This window comes from Bubalus kerabau, chromosome 15 (genome assembly GCF_029407905.1).
Source record: "Bubalus kerabau isolate K-KA32 ecotype Philippines breed swamp buffalo chromosome 15, PCC_UOA_SB_1v2, whole genome shotgun sequence".
In the NCBI taxonomy this organism is placed as follows: domain Eukaryota; kingdom Metazoa; phylum Chordata; class Mammalia; order Artiodactyla; family Bovidae; genus Bubalus; species Bubalus kerabau.
Genome location: NC_073638.1, coordinates 58589119 through 58612758, shown reverse-complemented (window position 1 = coordinate 58612758; position 23640 = coordinate 58589119). Strand labels below are relative to the sequence as shown.

The window sequence follows — 23640 nt, the reverse complement described above, 5'->3', positions numbered from 1 at the left end:
TATTCTTGTTTAATTCGGTTAACCTCAGACTTTTATTTTTAATATGCAAGGTTGAATACTTCTATTAAATGTTGCCTTTTGTTTGAATAAAATCTATAGGAATTAAATCAACAGCTAGAAAAAAAGAAAGAAGTGGAAGACCGTGAAAAGAGAAAGATAATTGCTGAAGAGAAGCACAAGGAATGGGTTCAGAAGAAGAATGAACAGGTAAGGAGAAAAAAGGGCACACACATACTCTCATCTGTAGTCTTCATCCTGTTACTCCTAGTGATTACCTACGTGTTTCTCGTTTTCTCTTAGATTCTTCCTTTTCTGACCTAGTTTCTGCCCCCTCTCTGCCCCACCCCAACCTCTCCCCACCAGGGACGTCTGTCAGATCTTTTGTCCTTTGCTGTCTGCTCTCTCCCTTTTCCCTCATGTGGCGTCCATCTGGATGTGGTTGCAGGTAGTCATGAAGTCTACTATCTCTAGACCTGACCTCCTAGAGCCTTGGATTTTCATCTCTTCAGTAGGTAGGCACCTCTGGGCCTGCAAATCTAAAACAACCCATTTTTATCCATTCTCCTCTGACAGAACCATCGTCCTGACTCCTTGATTTCTGATCTTAGTGTAACTTCTCAGTCACCAAAACGTGATTGGAATTCTCTTATGTTGGATCCCTGGGTCAGGAATATCCCCTGGAAAAGGGAACGGCTACCCACTCCAGTATTCTTGCCTGAATATTCCATGGACAGAGGATCCTGTGGGCTACAGTCCATGGTGTCTCACATTTGGATATGACTAAGAGACTTTCACTTCACTTCATTGTTTATTTCCCATACTGGAATGTAAGCCCCATAAGGGCAGGGATTTGTGCCTCTTTGTTCAGTTATCCAGCAGATAAATCAGTATCTTGATGCTTAAAAGCCACCCAAGATTTGACTTCATCCTCTGTATCCTTGCCAGAGAAATCTTGCCAAAAAGCCAAATGTCATTCCTCAGTTCAAAAATACATCTTTTGTCATTCCCTCCTCTCCTCTGAATAACATTTGAACTGTTCTGGCCTGGCTGGTTAAATACCTTCTGCTCTCTGAACCATGTCTCCTTCGCCTGTGCTATTCTTTCTTCCACACTATCAGCCTCTGACTGGCATCTTTGGGGAGCACATTCAGGATAAGCATGGCCCATCTTCTTGGTGTATTAGTTTTGCTGGAAAATATTGAGAATAAAAATGTTATTTTTATGCTAAAGCAAGCACAGATATTTAATAGTATAGAACATAAATTTTATAGTATTTTTAAAATACACAGTAGAATTCAAAGAAATATTGGGCTTTGGATTGTGCTCCAAGCCCCTAGGAATATGTGTTCACAAGAACTTTTGAGAACATTTCTGTTCTATTTCTCACTTTTTTTTTTTTTTAAATAATTATCTCCTCAATGTGGGATCTCATCACATTCCCCCCCCCTACCTTTGGTGGCTCAGATGGTAAAGAATCTGCCTGCAGTGCAGGAGACCCGTGTTCAATCCCTGGGTCGGGAAGTTCCCCTGTAGAAGGAAGTGGCAACCCACTCTAGTATTCTTGCCTGGAGAATTCCATGGACAGAGAAGCATGGTCCATGAGGTCACAAACAGTTGGAAATGACTGAGCGATTTTCACTCACCTCCTTTTGTTATCCAACTCAAAGTATTTCCTACATGAAGTATTCTCTGATCACATGCTGGAAATTCTTTTCTTCTCTGAATCCTTGTTTAATTGACATCACTTTATCATATACTGCCATGTGTTATGTATATATTTTGTGGCTGCCTTGTATTATGCATATGTCTTCACTTCTCATATAATTTTAAGACTCTTCAGGATAGGAGTTATTTTTTAGGTGGTTCCCCCTCTTTTTAACTTTCTGTTTTGTTTTGGGGTATAGCCGATTAACAATGTTGTGGTAGTTTCTGGTGAACAGTGAAGGGACTCAACCATACATATTTATGTATCCATTCTCCCCCAAATTCCCCTCACGTCCAGTCTGCCACATAACATGAGCAGAGTTCCCTGTTCCCTATACAGTAGGTCCTTGTTGGTTATCCATTTAAAATGTAGCAGTGTGTACATGTGCACCCCAAACTTCCTAACGTCCCTTCCCCCCATTCTTCCCCTCCGGGGGACCATAAGTTCATTCTCTGTCTGTGAGTCTCTGTTTTGTAACTAAGGAGTTATTTTTGTATTACTTTTTATCTATTATAAGCTCTGACATAATGCTTTTTTTGCCATACATCAACATGAATCAGCCACAGGTATACATATGTCACCTCCGTCGTGAACCTCCCTCCTGTTTCCTCCCCCACCCCACCCCCTGGGTTGTCACGGAGCACTGGGTTGAGCTCCTGGTGTCACACAGCAAATTCCCACTGGCTGTCTAATACAGAGAGAGCAGACTTGTGCACACAGTGGGGAAGGGCAGGGTGGGTCAAATGGAGAGAGGACCACGCAAACATATACATAGCATTTTGGAGGTGATAAATTATTGAATGAATAAATGTATCATCTGCCTTTGAATTTGAATACATTCTTGTATTGGATCACAAGTTAGAAATTTAAAAAATATTTATCTTGTCACTTTGTTTCCTGTTGTGAGTTTTTGCATATTTGGAGTGGTACTGCTTTTATTATTAATGTCCAGGTTCATGAATGCAGTTAGATGTTGAAATTGTAAACCAAAAGTTTTACATTATTTTTGGTTCCTAGCCATTGTTGAATGTAATGCCTAGTGGTATTAGTAAGAAGTACCTAGTAAATACTTCCCCAGTAAGTTGAAGATTACATAGCTTTCTTCATCCAAATATTGTAAGAAGGAATTGGCTAGACATGTGTGTGTTATAACCATAAATATATTTGTTCTTTACTTAAGTAAATTATTTTTTAAAGTTTGCTACATCCCATAATACAATAAGAGAGTTCTTTGTGAATAAATGCCCAAATCAAAATAAGCCTGTATGACCACTACTAAGCCTTGAGTGATACTTTCTTGAAGTGTATAATTATAAAACAGTTTTGTGTGTATTGTATAAGTATATTCTCTCCTCTAAAAGCTCCTCTTATCTTCTGACTCCATTAAGCTCATTTTACCATGCCAGTCAAACATAGTTGTTGTTTGTCTAAGAATGTAGAGATGATACATTCCCTGTTTTAATTAGTGGTGGTAGATCTAATCCAATTATTTGAGAAAAAAATTTCTTTCTTTTGGACGGAAGTGGCTTGCCCTGACATAAATCACTAATTAGCAAAAGCAAGATTCCATAAGGTTGAAAAGAGTTTAAAAATGAACCTTGAGAAATAAAAATTAAATTTACTTATTCTGTAGAATTCTTATGCATGCTAAGGAATAATTAGGATACTCGTGTTTTTTTTCCTTTAAGAACTCTCAGATTTCTTATTTCAGTCTTGGTCACATTTACCTCTATTTGTAAAGACTGCTCTTCTGGCTCTTCTCTTCCTGTCTGGCATCTAGCTTTTTCCCCTCTGTTTACATTTCATGGTGTGTGGTCCTCTGCTGCCTCCAGCCTCATTCACATTTTAGCTATATCTGTGGCGTTATTTTCTCTAAGTCATTTTCACTGTGTTCTATCAAAAAATCAGACAAAAAGAATTTATGTATCCATTAGCAAAGCTGGTTTCTTTTATTGTGACTGGTTTCTTTTATTGTAAAGCTTTTTTCAAATAAAGGGCTTATCTCATCTGGTACTCTGATATTTGTGTTGCCATACTAATTTATTTTTTAGATTGTTTTTTACTGTGTGTTACCACATATTTTGTAAAAGGGTATTTGCCTTCATTGAAAATTAAAAGTAAATTTATTTTTAAAGTTTTTTTTTAAACCAAAGAACTGCTTTTTAATGTAAAAAATTAATTCACGCCAACAAGCATATGATTGATAACTGTCATCAGTTCTCATTCATGCCTTCAACACTTTTATTATGTGCCAGGTACTATTGAAGGAATCAAAATAGAAATTCAGGTTTGTTAGTTTCCTTTAGTTGGAAGAAACAAAGGTTCTCTCAAGGCACCATCTTTAAAAAAAAAAAAGAAAGATTTATTGTTGTGCTCTGTGTGGTATAGAACTGGAGTGCCAGAAAATCTGAAGCCACTTAGTGGCTGGCTATTCCCTCTCGGTACTTCTCTCTGAGTGCCTGTTCTGGTATCCTTTTGCTAACTAAAGACATTCCATTCCCTCTTCTGTAGTTTAAATGCTGCAGAGAGCCTGTCTGATGTTTTAAAATCAACTTCATTGAGCTATAATTTACATACAATAAAATACACCTATTTTAAGTTTGATGAGGTGTGACAAGATATGTACCTGTAAAACCTGCACCGTAGTCAAAAGAGAGAACTCTTTCTTCACTCCAAAAAGCTCCCTTGAGCTCCTTTGCATTTAACCCCTGCTTCCTACCCCCGACCTAACCCCAGCTCCAAGGAAGCCATCGGTCTGCTTTCTGTTCCTATAGATAAGATTTGCCTTTTCTAGAATTTCAGATAGAATCACTAAATGTATATTCCTTAGCATCAGGCTACTTTTTAAAAAATATATTTTTATTTTTGGTTGTGTTCTGTCTTTGTTGCTGTGCACGAGCTTTCTCTAGTTGTGGCAAGCAGGGGCTACTGTCTGCTGCAGTGCGTGGGCTTCTCATTGCGACGGCTTCTCTTTTTGCAGAGCATGGGCTTTAGGGCGAGCGGGCTCAGTGGTTGTGGCTCATGGGCCCTAGAGCTCAGGCTCAGTAGTTGTGGCACATGGGCTTAGTTACTTCTCTGCAAGTGGAATCCTCCCGGATTAGGGATCAAACCTGTGTCCCCTGCATTGGCAGGGAGATTCTTATCCACTGTACCACCAGGGTAGTCCCAGGCTACTTTTGTTTTTAAAAATTGCTAATATTTCTTATATTAAGATTGTTCCTTTTTATTGCTCAGTATCACAAATTATGGATCCATTCACTAGTTGATGGATAATTAGGTTGTTTCCAGTTTGGAGATATGAGTTAAATTCTGTGACCACTTACGTACAAGTCTTTTTGTTGATACTTGCTTTCATTTCTCCTGGGTATATGCCTAGGAACTGAATTGCTGGGTTGTATGGTAGGTTTTTAGGTTTAAAAAAAAAAATTGGCAATTTCGTATAAAGTGCTTCTGCCATTTTATATTCCTGCCTCTAATATCTGACAGTTCCAAGTATACCATATCCTTGCCAGATTCTCAGTCTTTCTCATTTTAAATCATTCTGTTACGTGTAGTATGTCATTGGGCTTCCCAGGGGGCACTAGTAAAGAATCTGTCTGCAAGTGCAGGAAATGCAGGTTCAGTCCCTGGGTCGGGAAGATCCCCTGGAGTAAGAAATGGCACTCTGCTTCAGTGTTCTTACCTGGAAAATTCCATGGGCAGAGGAGCCTGGCGGGCTCCATAGGATCACAGAGAGTCAGACATGACTGGCTAAGTAACAGCAGTATGTCATTGTTTTAATTTCCATTTTCCTGAGATCTAATGATATTTAGCATCTTTTCATAAGTTTATTCTACTAGTCTACTGGGGCTGTAATAACAAAATAGCACAGATTGAGTGACTTAAAAGTCCTATCTCAAAATACAACATCAGGCCAGGGGGGTCAAGATTGTGGAGGAGTAGTAGGGGAGCTCACCTACTCTCACAAAAACATTAACATATCAGTAAGTGGAATGATTTACACAGAACATCTAGTGAATGCCAGCAGAAGACCTCAGACATCCAAAAGGACAAGAAAACCTCCACATGACCAGGTAGGACAAAGGAAAAAGAAAAGGAAAGGAATCAGGACAGGCTTGCGCCCCAGGGAGGGAACTATGAATGAGGAAAGAGTCCCATACGCTGGGGAGAGCCTTCACTGGCGGGGGATCAGACTGGATGGAGAGGGACATTCAAAGCCTAGGAGGAGAGCACAGCAACTGGTTTGTAGAAGGCAAAATGGAGAGTAACCTGCACAGAAGGTCAGCATCACTGCCCTGTGTTCCGCAGCCTAATATGCTCCTCTGTTGATACAGGAGATGGCTAGGGGCTGAAGCCTCTTGATGAAGGTGAAAGAGGAGAGTGAAAACTCAACATTCAGAAAATGAAGATCATGGCCTCTGGTCCCATCACTTCATGGGAAATAGATGGGGCAACAGTGGAAACAGTGTCAGACTTTATTTTTCTGGGCTCCAAAATCACTGCAGATGGTGACTGCAGCCATGAAATTAAAAGACGCTTACTCCTTGGAAGAAAAGTGATGACCAACCTAGATAGCATATTGAAAAGCAGAGACATTACTTTGCCAACAAAGGTCCGTCTAGTCAAGGCTATGGTTTTCCCAGTGGTCATGTATGGATGTGAGAGTTGGACTGCGAAGAAAGCTGAGCGCTGAAGAATTGATGCTTTTGGACTGTGGTGTTGGAGAAGACTCTTGAGAGTCCCTTGGACTGCAAGGAGATCCATCCAGTCCATTCTGAAGGAGATCAGCCCTGGGATTTCTTTGGAAGGACTGATGATAAAGCTGAAACTCCAGTACTTTGGCCACCTCATGCGAAGAGTTGACTCATTGGAAAAGACTCTGGTGCTGGGAGGGATTGGGGGCAGGAGGAGAAGGGGAGGACAGAGGATGAGATGGCTGGATGGCATCACTGACTCGATGGACATGAGTTTGAGTGAACTCCGGGAGTTGGTGATGGACAGGGAGGCCTGGCGTGCTGCTATTCATGGGGTCGCAAAGAGTCGGACACAACTGAGCGACTGAACTTAACTGAACTCTCATGAAAACACCAAAAGCACAACAAACTGCTGAACAACCATTGACAAAGAAGACTGGAAACTACCAAAAAAGATATTTTACATTCAAAGACATAGAAGAAGCCAAAAGAGACAATAAGAGAGATGCTTTAGTGACATCACGAGTGGGAGACCCACAAACTGCAAAATAATTATATTGCAGAGGTTGTCTTGCAAGAGTGAAAGTTCTAAGCCCCATCTTAGGCTCCTGAGGCTGAGGATCTGGCATCAGGAGGTGGAACCTCCCCAGAGCACTTGACTTTGAAGACCAGCAGGCTTGAGTGCAAGAGCTCCACTCTTAGAGGGCTCACATACACTGGGATCCAACACAAAGCAGAAGAGGTTGGGCTAGACCTACCTGTGAGTCTTGGAGAGTCTCCTGGGGAGGTGAGGGTTGGCCGTGGATCACTGAGCTGGAGGCAAGGACACTGGAGGCAGTGGCCCGAGAGAGTATTGATTGGCATGAGCTCTCACAGAGGTCACCATTTTGACATCAAGACTTGGCCCTGTCCAACAACCTACAGGCTCCAGTGCTGGAATGCCTCAGGCCAGACAGCCAGCAGGATAGGAACACATTGCTACCCATCAGCAGACAGGTTGTCTAAAGCTGTACTGAGCTCACAGCTCCCTCTAAACACACTGTTTGACATGGCTTTGCTCACCAGAGACACACCCAACTCTTCTCACCAGTGGGCAGGCACCAGAAGTAAGAGGAGCTAAAATCCTGCAGCCAGCAGAAAGGAGACTACAAACACAGAAAGTTAAACAAAAAGGAGACAGCAGAGAAATATGTTCCAGATGAAGGACCAAGATAAAAACCCGTAAGATATCTAGATGGATTTAGGCAACCTACCTGAAAAAGAATTTAGTGTAATGATAGTAAAGATGATCCCAGAATTTGGAAAAAGAATGGAGGCACAGATTAAGAAGATACAAAAAGATATTTAACAAAGAGCAAGAAGATTAAAGAACAGAGATGAAAAATAGAATAACTAGAATGAAAAATACAAGAGAAGAAATCAGTAGCACAATAATTGAGGTGGAAAAATGAATTTAGTGAGCTGGAAGATGGAGTGTTGGAAATCACTCCTGTGGAACAGAGCAAAGGAAAAAAGAATGAAAGGAAGGACAGTCTCAGAGACCACTGGGCCAACATTAAAAGCATGAATATTTGCATCATAAGGGTCCCAGAAGGAGAAGAGAGAAAGGGCTTGAGAAAATATTTGAAAAGATAATAGCTGAAAACTTCCCTAACATGGGAAGGAAACAGCCACTCAAATCCAGGAAGCACAGAGAGTCCCAGGCAGCTTATACCAAGGAGGAACATGCCAAGACACCTGTTAATCAAACTGACATAAATTAAAGCCAAAGTGAAAATACTAGAAGAAACAAGGGAAAAGCAACAAGGGAATCCTCATAAGGTTGTCAGCTGATTTTTCAGCAGAAACTCTACAGGCCAGAAGGGAATGCCATGGTATATTTACATTGATGAAAGGGAAAAACCTACAACCAAGAATACTCTACCCAGCAAGGCTGTCATTCAGATTTGATGGAGAGATCAGAAGTTTTACAGACAAGCAAAATTTAAGAGAAGTCAGCACCACCAAACCAGCTTTACAACAAATGCTAAAGGAACTTCTCTAGGTGAAAAATAAAAGGCAACAACTAGAAACAAAATTATGAATGGGAAAGCTCACCAGTAAAGGCAAACTGCAGTAAAGATAGGAAATCATCCACACACAAATATGATATCATAACCAGCAATTGTGAGGACAGTACAAATGGAGGATATTGGAAACGCATTTTGAAATTAAAAGACCAACAACATAAAACAATCTTGTATGTGTATAGACTGCTGTATCAAAATCTCATGGGAATAAAAAACTGAAAATTTACAAGAGATATACAAAAAAGAAAAAGGAATCTAAACAACACTAAAGTTAGTCATCAGATCACAAGAGAACAAAAGAGGAAGGAAAGAAAAAAGACCTACAAAAACTAATCTAAAACAATTAACAAAATGGCAATAAGAACATATTAATACATATTGATAATTACCTTACATGTAAATGGATTAAATGCTCCAACCAAAAGACAGGCTGAATTGATACAAAAGTAAGACCCTTATAAATGCTATCTATAAGAGATCTGCTTCAGATCTAGGGACACATACAGACTGAAAGAAGATACATAGATGGCCCCAGGTAGGTGGGGCACAGACCTGAGAATCACCTGTGCCAGCAACATTTCTCCCCAAAGGATACACAGATTGTGAAAAAGCACAGGGAAAGATGCTTAACATCACTAATTATCAGAAAAATGCAAATCCAAACTACAAATGAGATATCACCTCACACCAGTCACAGTGGCCATCATCAAAAGGTCTACAAATAATAAATACTGAAGAGGGTGTGGAGAAAAGAGAATCCTCCTACACTGTGGGTAGGACTGTACATTGGTACAACCACTATGGAGAACAGTATGGGAGGTTCCTTAAAAAAACAACTAGTAATAGAACTACTATATGATACAACAATCCCACTCCTGGGCACATGTCTGAATAAAATCATAATTTGAAATGATACATGTACCCCAGTGTTCATTGCAGCACTATTTACAATAGCCAAGATGTGGGAGCAACCTAAATGTCGATTGACAGATGAATGGATAAAGAAGATGTGGTATGTTTACAATGGAATATTACTCAGTCACAAAAAAAGGATAAAATAATGCTGTTTGAAACAACATGCTTGGAGCTAGAGATTTACATATTTTAATATGTTGAATCAAAAATTTTTTTTAAAGATACAAATGAACTTATTACTAAACAGAAACAGACTTAAGGTTTTGAGAACAAAGTTATGGTTACCAAAGGTAAAACCTTGGGGGAGTAGGATAGTAAATCAGCCTCTTAGAATTAACATACACATGCTACTACACATAACAAGGGCCTGCTGTATCACACAGAGAACTATACTCAAATTCTGTGATAACCTATATGAGAAAAGAATCTTAAAAACAATGTAGGTACATGTCTAGCTGAATCATTTAGCCGTACACCTGAAACTGAACAACATTGTCAATCACCTACACTCCAATTAAAACAAAACAAAAACCAGTATACTGAGGATTAGAGCTTTAATATATGCATTTTGGCAGGGCAGATTTCAATCCAGACACTGTTGACTATTTCTTTGTCTCTTGTGGAGTTTCTTTTTGTTTGGTGTTTAAACTTTTGCCCATTTTGTGTGTCTTAATAGTAAGTTGTAAGAGTTCTTTTTATATTCCTTTAAGTCCTGTAACATGTATTGTAAATATTTCCTCCATTTAATTTTTAATGGTATTTTTTTTAAGAGCAAAAATTTTAAATTTGGGGTAGGTTCTGTATTTCTGTTTTTTCCTTTATAGTTTGTGGGTTTTGCTTTCTGTTGAAGAAATGTTTGCCTATGCCAAGATTGTAAAAAATATTCTCCATCGTTTTCTTCTAGAGATTTTATAACTTCAGCATTTGCCTGTGTTTGTATTTTGAGTTAATTTTAATGATAGCATGCATTAAGGGTCAAGGTTGATTTTTTTTGGAGTATGGATATCCAGTTATTCTAACACTGTTGAAAGATAATCTTTTTCCCTATTCAGTTATCTTGGCACTTTAATTTAAAATTAATTGAGCAAATATGTTTGGGTCTATTTCTAGACTCTATTCTGTTCCTTTGATCTATGCTAGTATATAGTAATTTTTAATTTAAAGTTCTTCTAATCAAATACTGTAAGTCTTCCATCTTTTTTCTTTATTTCAGAATTGTTTTCTTTGCTCTGCACCCTTTCCATATACAATTTAGAATTAGCTTATCAATTTCTCTAATCATGCTTGCTTGAATAGTAACTGATACTTATTGGGACTGCATTGAACACATAGATCATTCTGGAGAAAATTACTATCTTAATAATATAAACTTATAAGTGTGATTTTTCTTTTCTATTTAGGTCATATTTATCTCAATGAGCTTTTTTTTTAAGTTCAATGTACAGGTATATTTAAATGTCTTTTGTTAAATATATCCCTAAGTTATTTCATGTTTTGGTGAAAGGAGTTATTTTGCTGTATTCCTAATATTTTCTTATTTCATATTTGGTTTTGATATTAGAGAAATACTGCACTCCTAAAATGAGCTTGGTTGTGTTCTTTTTTTCTGTTTTTTAAAATAGTTTGTGTGGTAATTGCTACTGTTTCTTCCTTAAATGTGTAATAAAATCTACAGTGACACTATTGGAAGCTGGAGTTCTCTTTATATGAAAGTTTTAAATTCTGAATTATTTTTAGTAAGTAGAATTACTTATAACAATTACTTCAGTTACTCTATTTCTTTTTGAATCAGTTTTGAAAAGTGGTGTATTTTTCAGGAATTTTAATGTCTCATTTAAATTGGATTTATTGGCCAAAAAAATTAATTGTTTTCAGTGTTATCTCATATTTATATGAGAGATCTGTAGTGATCTTTCATTTACCATTTGTGTGACCTTGGGCATATTACTTAACTTCTTTGTGCCTTAGTTTCCTCATTTATAAAATGAGATCTTAATAGTATCTTTCTTATATTGTGCTTTTAAGAATTAACTGACATAGTGTATATGTATACAATGTATAGAACAGTAACAGGCAGAGTTAGCACTGAATAAATGTTAGCTGTCAAAAATTGAAAATAGTGTAGAGACTGGTTGACTCTTTTTTTTTTCTGATGGATGACTCCTTGTTGATGAGCTTGTGGAGGAGTCTTATGAGTCAGATAGAGCTGCAAGATCCTTTTTAATCTTGTGGATTTTCTGACTGTAGGAAGTAGTTAAATTCCAGTGTTATTTTAATGGATATTGAGTTCTCAGCAAGAAAGGATTTCCTTTTACAGGTATTGGCCGCCCAACAATAAGGAAATATAGCAACTTGGGGAATGATGGGCTTTGATTTTCTTTTCTTTTTTTGGCCTTGCCACGAGGTTTGGGGGATCTTTAGTGCCCCAACCAGGGATTAAACCTGCACCTTCAGCAGTGAAAGCTCCAAGTCCTAACCACTGCCAGGGGATTCCTGGGCTTTGATTTTTAACCCCTGCCTTTCTTGCACAGGGGCTTCCCTGATAGCTGAGTTGGTAAATAATCTGCCTGCAATGCAGGAGACCCTGATTTGATTCCTGGGTCAGGAAGATCCACTGGAGAAGGTATAGGCTACCCACTCCAGTATACTTGGGCTTCCCTGGTGGCTCAGCTGGTAAAGAATCTGCCTGCAATGCAGGAGACCTGGGTTCAATTCCTGGGTTGGGAAGATCCCCTGGAGAAGGGTAAAGCTACCCATTTCAGTATTCTGGCCTGGAGAATTCCCTGGACTGTGTAGTTCATGGAGTCACAGAGTCAGACATGACTGAGTGACTTTCACTTTCACTTTTTCTTGCACAGCACTGCACATATGTTGAATATAACTTGATGTTTGTTACTTGGATCTTATTTGAATTGCTTGTATTGAAGTATTCTACAAGATGCTTTCAAGAGAAGAATTTCTTGGTTCATATTTCTTTGCTCCATGAAGGGTGATATATATGACATTTATATTACATACACTTTATGCCTTGCAGATTATTTTCTAAACCTTTGATAAAGAGAGCTAGCCATGTTATTGGTTATTTAGAATTTCACTGTGTTGGCAGATTATCCTTTGGGTGAGAAAAGGAAAAAATATTCAGTTATAATCTATGTCAGGTTTTTTTCTGCAAAGGGTCAAATAAAGTTTAGTTTTTGTGGACCATACAGTCTCTGTTGTAACTATTTAACTCTGCTGTTGTGGTGCAGTAGCAGCCATAGACAATAAATATGTAAATAAATATGTGTGGCCACATTTCAATAAAACTTTATTTATAAATACAGGTGGTAATGGACCACATTTGGCCTGCAGGACATAATTTGCCAACCCTTGATCTATGTAAGACTTATAAGAATTGCATAGCCAGAGATTTGTCTGTATGTGTCCTTATAACAGTATTTAATGGGCTAAAATTGGTCCTCTGTAACTCTTTTATGCTGAAGATTTATCCAAGTATTCATATTGGCAAATTGTCTGGGAAATATATACCTATGTGGCTCCTGTTTTAGAGTGAGGGTAAACATCCATTAAGAAACACTAAGATTCAGGCTTCTGGTTCAAGATGGCAGAATAGAAGAATGTGCACTCATCTCCTCCTGCAAGAGCCCCAGAATTACAACTAGCTGTTGAACAACCATCGACAGGAGGATGCTGGAACCACCAAAAACAGATATCCCACATCAAAAGACAAAGAAGAAGCCACAGCGGGTAATAGGAAGGGCACAATCAAAATAAAATCAAATCCCATACCTGCCAGGTGGGTGATACACAAACTGGAGAAGAATAATACCAAAGAAGTTCTCCCACTGTTGTGAAGGTTCTGCATCCCATGTCAGGCTTCCCAGCCTGAGGATCTGACAAAGGGACTGGGAATCCCTAGGGAATCTGGTCTTGAAGGTCAGCGGAATTTAATTATGGGATTTCCACAGGACTGGGAGAAACAGACTCCAGCCTTGGAAGGCATGAACAAAACCTTGCATGCACCAAGAGCCAGAGGAAAGGAGCAGTGACCCCACAGGAGACTAAACCAAAAATACCTGCTTAGTGTTGGAGGGCCTCTTGTAGAGGCCTGGGTCAGCAGGGTCTCACCCCAGGGACCAGGGGCACTGGCAGCAGCAGGCCAGGAACGTCCCCCTTGGTGTAAACCCTCTTGGACTTCCCCATTAACCCTACCATAGAGCTGGTAGACCCCAGGGCTGAGTCGCCTCAGGCCAAACAACTAACAGGGAGGGAGTGCAACCCGACCCATCAGCAGATATTTGGATTAAAGCTTTACTGAGCGAGGTCCTGCTCAGCAGAGCAAGACCCAGTTTTTCCCACTGCCAGTCCCTCCTATCCAGGAAGCTTACACACGTCTCTTAGCCTCATCCATCAGAGGGCAGACAGAAGAAGCAAGAGGAAGCACAGTCCCACGGTAGCTAAAACAAAAACCATATTACAGAAAGTTAATCACTATGAAAAAGCAGAAAGTTATGTCCCAGGTGAAAGGACAGGATAAAACCCCAGAAAAGCAACTAAATGAAGTGGAGATAGGCAACCTTCCAGAAAAAGAATTCAGAATAATGATAGTGAAAATTATCCAGGATCTCGGGAAAACAATGAAGAAGATGCAAGAAATGTTTACCAAAGAACTATAACAACTAAAAAACAAATAGAGGTAAATAATACACACTAGAAGGAATCAACAGCAGAGTAACTGAGGCAGAAGAATGGATGAATCACCTGGAGGACAGAATAATGGGAATCACTGCCACAACAGAATATAAAAAAAAAGAATGAAAAGAAATGAAGACAACCTAAGAGACCTCTGGGACAACCTTAAACACACCAACAATCACATTTTAAGGGTCCCAGAAGTAGAAGAGAGGAAAAGTTCCTGAGAATATATTTGAAGAGATAATAGCTGAAAAATTCTGTAATGTGGGAAAGGAAATAGTCAACCAAGTCCAAGAAGCACAGAGAGGCCCAGGCAGGATAAACCCAAGGAGGAACACACCAAGACACATAGTAATCAAACTGACAAAAATAAAAGACAAAGATAAAATGTTAAAAGCAACAAGGGAAAAATGACAAATAATATACACGGGAACTCTCATCAGGCTATCCGCTGATTTCTCAACAGAAATGCTACAAGCCAGAAAGGAATAGCATGATATATTTAAAGTGATGAAAGGGAAGAACCTACAACCAAGAATACTCTACCTATGAAGACTCTCATTCAGTTTTGATGGAGAATTCAAAAGCTTTCCAGACAAGCAAAAATTAAGAGAATTTATCCCCACCAAACCAGCTTTACAACAGATGCTAAAGGAACTTCTCTAGGCAGGAAACACAAGAGAAGGAAAAGACCTACAGCAAATAAACCCAAAACGATTAAGAAAGTTGTAACAGGATCATACATATTGATAATTACCTTAAATGTAAATGGATTGAATGCACCAACCAAAAGACATAGACTGGCTGGGTGGATGAAAACATGTGCATGTATGCATTTCCACTTACCACATTGTTCTGCTTGACTCCCCAGATGTATGCAATTATTTTATATTGTTAAGTTAATCATGTTCCTGTTATGGCTTGCAGTTGTAATTACCTTTAATTTTTTTGTCTGGCTATTGATTGTGAAAAATGATAAATATCTTTTACTGTTGTGATTATGTATCTTTTATTCACTTAATACCATTGTATCATGATTGGTCAACAGAAAAATAATAGAACTCTATGTCACCAAAACTAGGATTTAATAGAAAAACCTGCAATCACTTTTTAAAATCAGAATTATCCATTTTTTGAAAAATACAAATGCCCAGGTATTGCTTTTTTTTCCTCCAGAGCTCCAGATATGTTTCTGATAAGCAGTCATGCTTAAAAGCAACTGGACTATGTGGTGATCTTTTACTTTTATCTAGTTTGTTCACTTTTTCTATTTCATATTCAGTGCTCCCATTTCATTTAGTTTATGTTTTCCAATCTCTCCATCTCTTCTCTTTTTTTTTGATGTTCTTTCTCAAGCATAGTAGGAAAGCTTTTGTATACATATATATATATAAATAATATGTATACTATATATATTTTAGAAAACTTACAAATTTTTGCTGAACTGAAAAATTTATGACATTTTGATTCTACTTGTTTGACTTCGTATGACTAGAATGCTAGATTTCTAATTTAAAAAAATAGATATGCAACAAGCAACAAAGGTTTACTGTATAGCACAGGGAACTATAGTCAATATCTTGTAATAACCTACAGTGGAAAATAATTTCAAAAATAATAAATGTGTCTATGTATAGCTGAATTGCCTTGCTGTGCACTTGAAACATGTAAGTCAACTACACTTCAATAAAATATATATATATAGAAAAAAAACACTAAGATTCAAGACAGTCTAACAGGTTGTCATTTCTGTTCCCTCATTTATTCAGCAAATCTTTATAGAACACCTACTATTTACTTAATTAACACTGTTCCAGGCTCTGAATATACTTTGTTGAACAAGATCTTTGTTAGGCCATCATGAAATACATACTCAAGCTGGTACACTAAAATTGATCAGGTAAGTTCATGCGTGTTATATATTTTCATAAGCCACATTGTGTCAACCACTATGTTACCACCTGTTTTTAGAAAATTACTGTCTGTAACACTTCCCTTGTATAAGAATGATTACAGATTCCAATGAAAATTCCTTCATTTTTATTTAAGAAAAGAAAAGAAAGGGAACAAAAAATTAATAAGGAAATGAAAGAAAAAGCAGCAAAGGAACTGGAGAAAGAACATTTACAAGAAAAAGCAAAGGAAAAATATCAAGAATGGTTAAAGAAAAAAAATGCTGAAGAATGTGAAAAGAAGAAGAAAGAAAAGGTATTTTCGCTAAGGTGATCAGTTAAAATACATGACTTGGTGTTTATATGTGCCAACTATATTGTATAAAGAATTTCTAATGGAAAATTGGCATTATCTTAGCGTAATACAAATACATGTAGCTATCCCTACTTGTTATATTATGATTAAGCTTCATAAATGAATATGCATTTGTGATTTTCTTAGACTGAAAAATATTAATAAGCCTATTGATACTCCTGCAGTCAGGTGCAAGCTTTTTGCTGTTGTTTATGCTTTTAAATATTATTCAGTGTACTTTTATGGAAAGTTTTATTACATTATTGTAAATTACTGTTCTATTTTAAAAGAACAAATGGCTTTTTTCTTCTTGGATTCAATATCATTGTTTAGAGGCAGCCACTTTCATATCACATCCCTGATCATGTTAAATTTTGCTCTCTAATTATAGAAATATGATTCAGTGTTTCTGATCAGTAAGCCGTTGGGATGGGGAGCTACTGGGGAGCAAGTCAGTAGACTCTGAATAGAACTTTTAGTTACAGAATATCCCTGGAGATTCTTTGGTCTTGTCATTTTAAGGAAAAAGAAAAACAACGGCAGGCTGAATTACAGGAAAAAAAGGAAATAGCAGAAAAAAAGTTTAAGGAATGGTTGGAAAATGCAAAAAATAAACCTCGTCCAGCTGCGAAGAGCTATGGTTATGCCAATGGAAAGCTCACAGGTTGGTTTTTATGTTATGTGGCTTACATAAGTATGGCTTGCAGGAGCGAATATTATACATTACGTTTCCTTTTGACAGAAATAGAAGTGTGTAAAAATTATTTTTCTTTCAAATTACTATTTTCTGGAAGATTATAACATACTGTGTTCCTGTGGAGATACTACAAATTTGTTGTCATTCTCTAAAATCAGATACATTTTAAAGGCAACAGTGGCAAAACTGCAAAGTAATGATTTCTAACGTTAAGAAATAAGTAAAATTTTTACATTCCTTGGATCTTAAAGCCTTAATCAGGATATATTTAAGGGGTCATTTTCTTTCCCTTTTCTAACCTCTCTGAGGCAGAGTTCCCAGTGTCTTTGGCTCATTATTTTTGCAGGGTGGAATACTAGATGGCACACCAACCAGATACAGACCTGGTTGGCTTTTTTGGCTTGGTCTGATTATAAGTGGCAATGTGTGTTTTCCTTTGTACTTCCATGTTGGAAGCTCATACCTTGCTGACAGCTGCCTTCACTTGTTTGAAGTGATTTATTATTAAAAATACTCCCATTCTGTTTTGTTCACACAATAGAACATATTCCAGACTTTGTTTTGACCATCGTGCTGAAGTGTGTGTTGACATATGTATGCAGTCAAAGTGGGTTGCCAGTGTCCGAATGACACATTCCTTCTGTCAGGACTTAGGCCTCTCCTGCATGTCACAGAGGTCATCCACTACAGCTACCGAGCAGAGTCTGCTCCTTTATTTTGCTCTCTTGTTTCAAATAAGTAGTGGTTTCAACAAAACGATTGGATAGTAGAGTTAAAACTTAGATGGAATATATGTATTGACTAGAACTTAATTGCCAAAAAATGGATTATTTTACCAAATTTGTGCTTAAATAAGTGTTATAATAAACATTGTAGTCTGCAAATGCCCTACTGCTCTTAATAACAAAACTAGAGTGTATGAAATCTGCTTAATTTGAGTGACAATGATTTAGAATTTCAGTGGTTCTGAACCACAGTTTGATTCACTTTAGCTACATATTCAACATGCGTTTTTTCCTGCAAGCTTTAGTGTCCGACTAGGGGAAACTAGTACATAATCAGAAGTTTCCCAGACTGAAATAAGAAAATGAAGATTTTGTTCAATTTAAGGTTTCTAAAATTAACTTTTTAGAAGAAATTTTGTATGAGTTTTTAGTTTTGAACATTAATGTTCTTTGAATATTCAGAATTATCATTTATATTTTAACTTTTACTATAACATTACTGTATTTGAAAAGTATTGTTTGAAAATATTTGAGTTCAAGTTTTAAATGAGTCAGGTTTGTCAGTGATATTTTTGCCCTTTTTACATTTTAATGTTTTTCTATGAGTCTTAAAATAGTTTCTTTGATCTCAAAAAGTTTTTCTTGTTTTATTCTGATTTTTAAATAATTTTAGGTTTTTACAGTGGGAATTCTTATCCAGAACCAGCCTTTTATAACCCAATTCCATGGAAACCAATTCCTGTGCCTCCTTCGAAAGAAGTGAAGGATCTATCAGGAAAGAAGACTAAAAGGCCTGTGATAAGCCAGCCACACAGGGCATCCTCTCTGGTAATGCATAAAGCTAGAAGCAATCTTTGCCTTGGAACTCTATGCAAAATACAAAGATAGTAGATGTGGGAAATGACATGCTTTTACCTGGAGCTATATAAAATTGTTGTTTTGTTGCTCTACTATTAGTAGCTCAACGTTTGATGTATTATTGTTAAGTTCACGTTTTTGCATTTGTATATGGAGTCCTTAGAGTTAATTGAGGAAGATATTTTATTCATTTTCATTTTTATAAATGCTTCAAGGTTGATCTTGGAATATTGTTTTGCAAGATAAGTGACAGAATATCTAACAATTGTGTTTATATTTAGCTTATATTAAAACTACCCTCTAAATACCAATAAAACAATTTTTTGTGTATTCTTTCATACACACATGTTATGTGTTTGTGTTTATGAACATAGTAAGAATAAGTCATTGAAACAAGCATTTCTAAACTGTATGCTCAAAATAATTCTTAGAAGAATCTAACATGAGTTAGAATCCCGGAGTAATCAAAAACAGCCTTTGTTGATGACTTTTAGTATGTTTTTCCCTGTATAAATATTTGTAAATCACTAACTGGAATCATGTTTGGTAATGGAGAAATAAAGGTTGGGTTTTGAAAGGACATAAACATTGTTTTGGGCTCTCAATCTTAATTGATTGTAGTAATCTTTGGACACTAATATATTTTGCTATACTCTGTACATATACTTACACATTATAATTAGGTTGTTAATTTTGAAATTAGAAATGTCTGTTTTAGTTTTTAATGTAAAATGTTAAGTCATGTTTTACTAAAGTTGAAATAAATCTTTATTAATAAATACTTGTTAAGGAAAGTAGATCAAAAGATTACTAAAATAGCACTCAGCCCTTTTTATTAAATTTTAAAAGTCTGTATCTTTTTTTAGGGGGCCATCAAGAAATGAAAATTTGTGGTGGCAATATAAAAGTTCAGTAAGTTCATTTAAAAGTGATTCCTATTTAGAATACATTCCGTGTTTCTGTGAGGTTAGTCATCTACCAAGTTTTTGGTGATTAACCTGCAGTGGTATTGGTCAATGCCAGGAAGCAGCAATGGGATTTTTGAAGGGTATTCATATCATCAGAAATCTAGAAAAATGCACTTTAAAAAAAATTTCTTGCTCATGGAGGTCTGTGAGCCCCATAAGGATTGAGCACTCAGGCTGAATGCTCATTCAGTTCAGCCATCTTCATTTGGTTTTGTTTTATTTTTTTTCACTTCTAAGTGGAGAACAGCTTAGGAGGAATCAGTCGAGTTTATTGCATCAAAATGTTGCTGAAATTTAGAGACCTGACCATCCTTCTCATAACCTCTTAGATATAGTGCAACTTCCAGGTGATCATTCTACTCAACCAAATTCACCTATGTACTGAGAATGTAGAATTTGCCAGGGTAGCAATAACCTTGCATGTGAAAAATAGCATACATAGGCCAGTATTCCTGGGGGCTTTAGGTATGGTTGTTCTATCTAAAAAAAATCTTTATTTTCACACAGCAGATTAAGTCATTTAGGCTATTTTTAGATGTAACCCTAATCCTACTAACACTTTTCATTCAGTCAGTAGTAGTTTGACCAATATTAGTTGAACATGTGAGGCAGATGTTTGCATATTTATTTAGCAATTGGAATGATATATTTTATCCCACAAACATTTGTAACCTAGCCAGGAAAACAGAGTAAATGCTGTAGTACAGTTTACTTAAAATCACGCTCAGAATTCAACTGGAAACATAGAAAGAAGATAGTTCAGCTTGAGAAGGGATTAAGAAAAACTACAGAGAGGTGACATTTGAGTTGGTGAAAGATAAGCAGGTTTTCTAGATGGTTATGAGGCTGACCACATTCATGAATATGTGATGAGAAGTAGCTGGGGAAGAAGCAGGGGTCAGAGTAAAAAGGCTCTGTATACTGCAGAATTTGGACTTGATCCTGTGGACTTGTGATAACCTGTTTTACAACCCGAATGGTTCATTTTTAAAAGATGTTTGACTGCCAAACATTTATTACTGAAAGTCCATTTTTGTTCATCAAAGACTTCTTCAGTCAATACACCGATTACTAGATTAGTGTTTTTAAACGGAATCAGTTCTTCTTAAAGTCAAGATACTTGGTATAATAGGCATTATAAACTATATTAACAATATTTGAAAGTTCTATTGAGGTTTTTAAACTGTCTCTTAGACTTCTACTACTACTTTGATTGGAACTGCTCTAAAATATCTAGATAACCTATAGAGTCAGCAAATTCATGAATACAGGCATTACAGACCTGGCTTTATGTTTGCTTATCTTAAAGGTACCTTATTTTTTCAATGTTCAATACCTTATCTAATTTATAGAAGCTTACTGTGGGAATGTAAAATAAGTGGAAGTACCAAAAAATGCAAGTTTATTTCTTTTTTGTATGGTGACAATTCTGATAAGATGTGCCAGTATTCTTTCTTTAGTGATAATTGATTTACATAGTACCTGACTTTGGTTAACATACCAATCTTGACTCTTGATATATCAAAAATAAGTTGACTTGTTAGCACTTAAGGTGAACTTCATTAACAACTGTGCTAAGGGCAAAAAGTGAAGACTGTCTTCAAATTGCATTGGTAAGTGTTTACTGAATACTGTGCAAGTTAGTATTCTAGATGTCAAAGGTTAATCTGTGAATAGGAGAGGATCCCTGCTGCCCAAAAGTTACTATATGACAGTGATAGGAAACAGATATTAAAATATGTAAACAAATTATTTGTCTCTGGGTGCTATAAAAAAAATAAAACAGAGTAGTGGGATAAATCCCAAAGAAAGGCAGTGCCAAAGAAAGTTCAAACTGCTGCATAATTGCACTCATTTCACATGCTAGCAAGGTATGCTAGCATGCTTAAAGGCCTTCAAGCGAGGCTCCAGATGTATGTGAACCAGGAACTTCCACATGTACAAACTAAAATTAGAAAAGGTAGAGGAACCAGAGATCAAATTGCCAACATCCATTGGATCATACTAAAAGTAAGAGAATCCTAGGAAAACATCTACTACTGCTTCATTGACTATGCTACAGCCTTTAACTGAGTGGATCACAACAAACTGTGGAAGATTCTTAAAGAGATAGGAATACCAGATCACTTTACCTTCCTCCTGAGAAACCTGTATGCAGGTCAAGAAGCAACAGTTTGGACATGGAACAATGGACTGGTTCAAAATTGGGAAAGGAGTACATCAAGGCTGTATACTGTCACCCTGCTTGTTTAACTTGTATGCAGAGTACATTATGGGAAATGCTGGGCTGGATAACTCACAAGCTGGAATCAAGATTTCCAGGAGAAATATCAACAAGCTCACATGCAGATGACCATTATATCTACTACTGTGGGCAAGAATCCCTTAGAAGAAATGGAGTAGCCCTCATAATCAACAAGAGTCCAAATACCAGACCACTCTACCTGCCTCCTGAGAAATCTATATGTAGATCAAGAAGCAACAGTCAGAACTGGACGTGGAACAACAGGCTGGTTCCAAGTTGGGAAAGGAGTACATCAAGGCTGTATATTGTCACCCTGTTCATTTAACTTCTATGCAGAGTGCATCTTGAGGAATGCTGGGTTGGATGACTCACAAGCTGGAGTCAAGATTGCTGGGAGAAATATCAATAACCTCTTCTCCAACACCACAGTTCAAAAGAATCTATTCTTCAACACTCCTCCTTCTTTATGATCCAACTCATCCATACAAGATTAGGAAAAAACCATAGCTTTGACAATATGGACCTTTGTTGGCAAAGTAATGTCTCTGCTTTTTAATATGCTATCTAGGTTGGTAAAAGCTTTTCGTCCAAGGAGTAAGCGTCTTTTAATTTCATGGCTTCAGTCACTGCAGTGATTTTGGAGCTCAAGAAAATAAAATCTGTCACTGTTTCCATGTTTTCCTATCCATTTGCCGTGAAGTGATGGGACCAGATGCCATGATCTTTGTTTTTTGAATGTTGAGTTTTAAGCCAGCTTTTTCACTCTCCTCTTTTACCTTCATCAAGAAGCTCTTTAGTTCCTATTTGCTTTCTGTTGTAAGGGTGGTATCATCTGCATATCTGAGGTTATTGATATTTCTCCCAGCAGTTTTGGTTTCAGCTTGTGCTTCATCCATCCTGGCATTTTACATGATGTACTCTGCATGTAAGTTAAATAAGCAGGGTGACAATATACAGTCTTGACATATTCCTTTCCCAATTTTGAACCAATCCGTTGTTCCATAATATTCAAAAATATTCATGCACATGAATAGGGTCAACATTGCAGCAAAGTGTAGATCAAAACCACAGTAAAATATCACGTCACATCAGAATGGCTTTTATCAAAAAGAACAAAATTGACAAATACTGGTGGGGATATGGACAAAAGGGAACCCTAGGACACTGTTTTGGGGAATGTAAATTGATGTAGCCACTATAGAAAACTGGAGGGCCCTCCAAATACAATTAATTTCTAAATATACCCAGCAATTCCACTCCTTTGTATATATTTTTGAAAAAAAAATTTAATAATTAAAAAATAAACATGCACCCCAGTGTTCATAGCAGAATAATTTTCAGTTGCCAAGATATGGAAGCAACCTAAGTGTCCATCAAGCAATGATTGGATAAAAATACAGTATACACACACACATAAAAATGTGTGTTTTTTATTAACCATAAAAAATGAATAAAATTTTGTCACCTGTAGCAATGTGAATGAAATTGGGGGGCACTATGCTATAAAATTAGACAGAGAAAGGGAAACATTGTATGATATCACTTATGTGTAGAAGCTAAAATATACAGCAAACTAGGAACTATAACAAAAAAGAAGGAGACTCAGAGATTCAGAGAGCAAATTAGTGGCTACCAGTCAAGAGAGGGAAGTGAGGAGAAGAGAAAGAGGAATAAACTATTAGGTATAAAATAAGCTACATGGATATATTGTACAGTATGCAGGATATACTATACATTTCATAATAACTATAAATGGAATATAAACTTTAAAAATTGTGAATCACCATATTGTACACCTATAACATTATGCATCAACTATACT

General features: G+C 36.9%; 1 protein-coding gene across 1 annotated transcript in view; it reads left to right on the top strand.

Annotated features, from left to right (window-relative positions):
* The window catches only part of CCDC34 (coiled-coil domain containing 34), a 45416-nt gene extending 26017 nt beyond the window's left edge, over positions 1-19399 (top strand). Inside the window, exons 3-6 of the mRNA XM_055549168.1 lie at positions 100-207; positions 16128-16286; positions 16848-16989; positions 18421-19399. Of these exons, the coding sequence (XP_055405143.1) occupies positions 100-207; positions 16128-16286; positions 16848-16989; positions 18421-18635 (624 nt within the window). The 3' untranslated portion in view covers positions 18636-19399. The remainder of the gene's footprint in view (positions 1-99; positions 208-16127; positions 16287-16847; positions 16990-18420) is intronic.
* The last annotated feature ends 4241 nt before the right edge of the window (positions 19400-23640 follow it).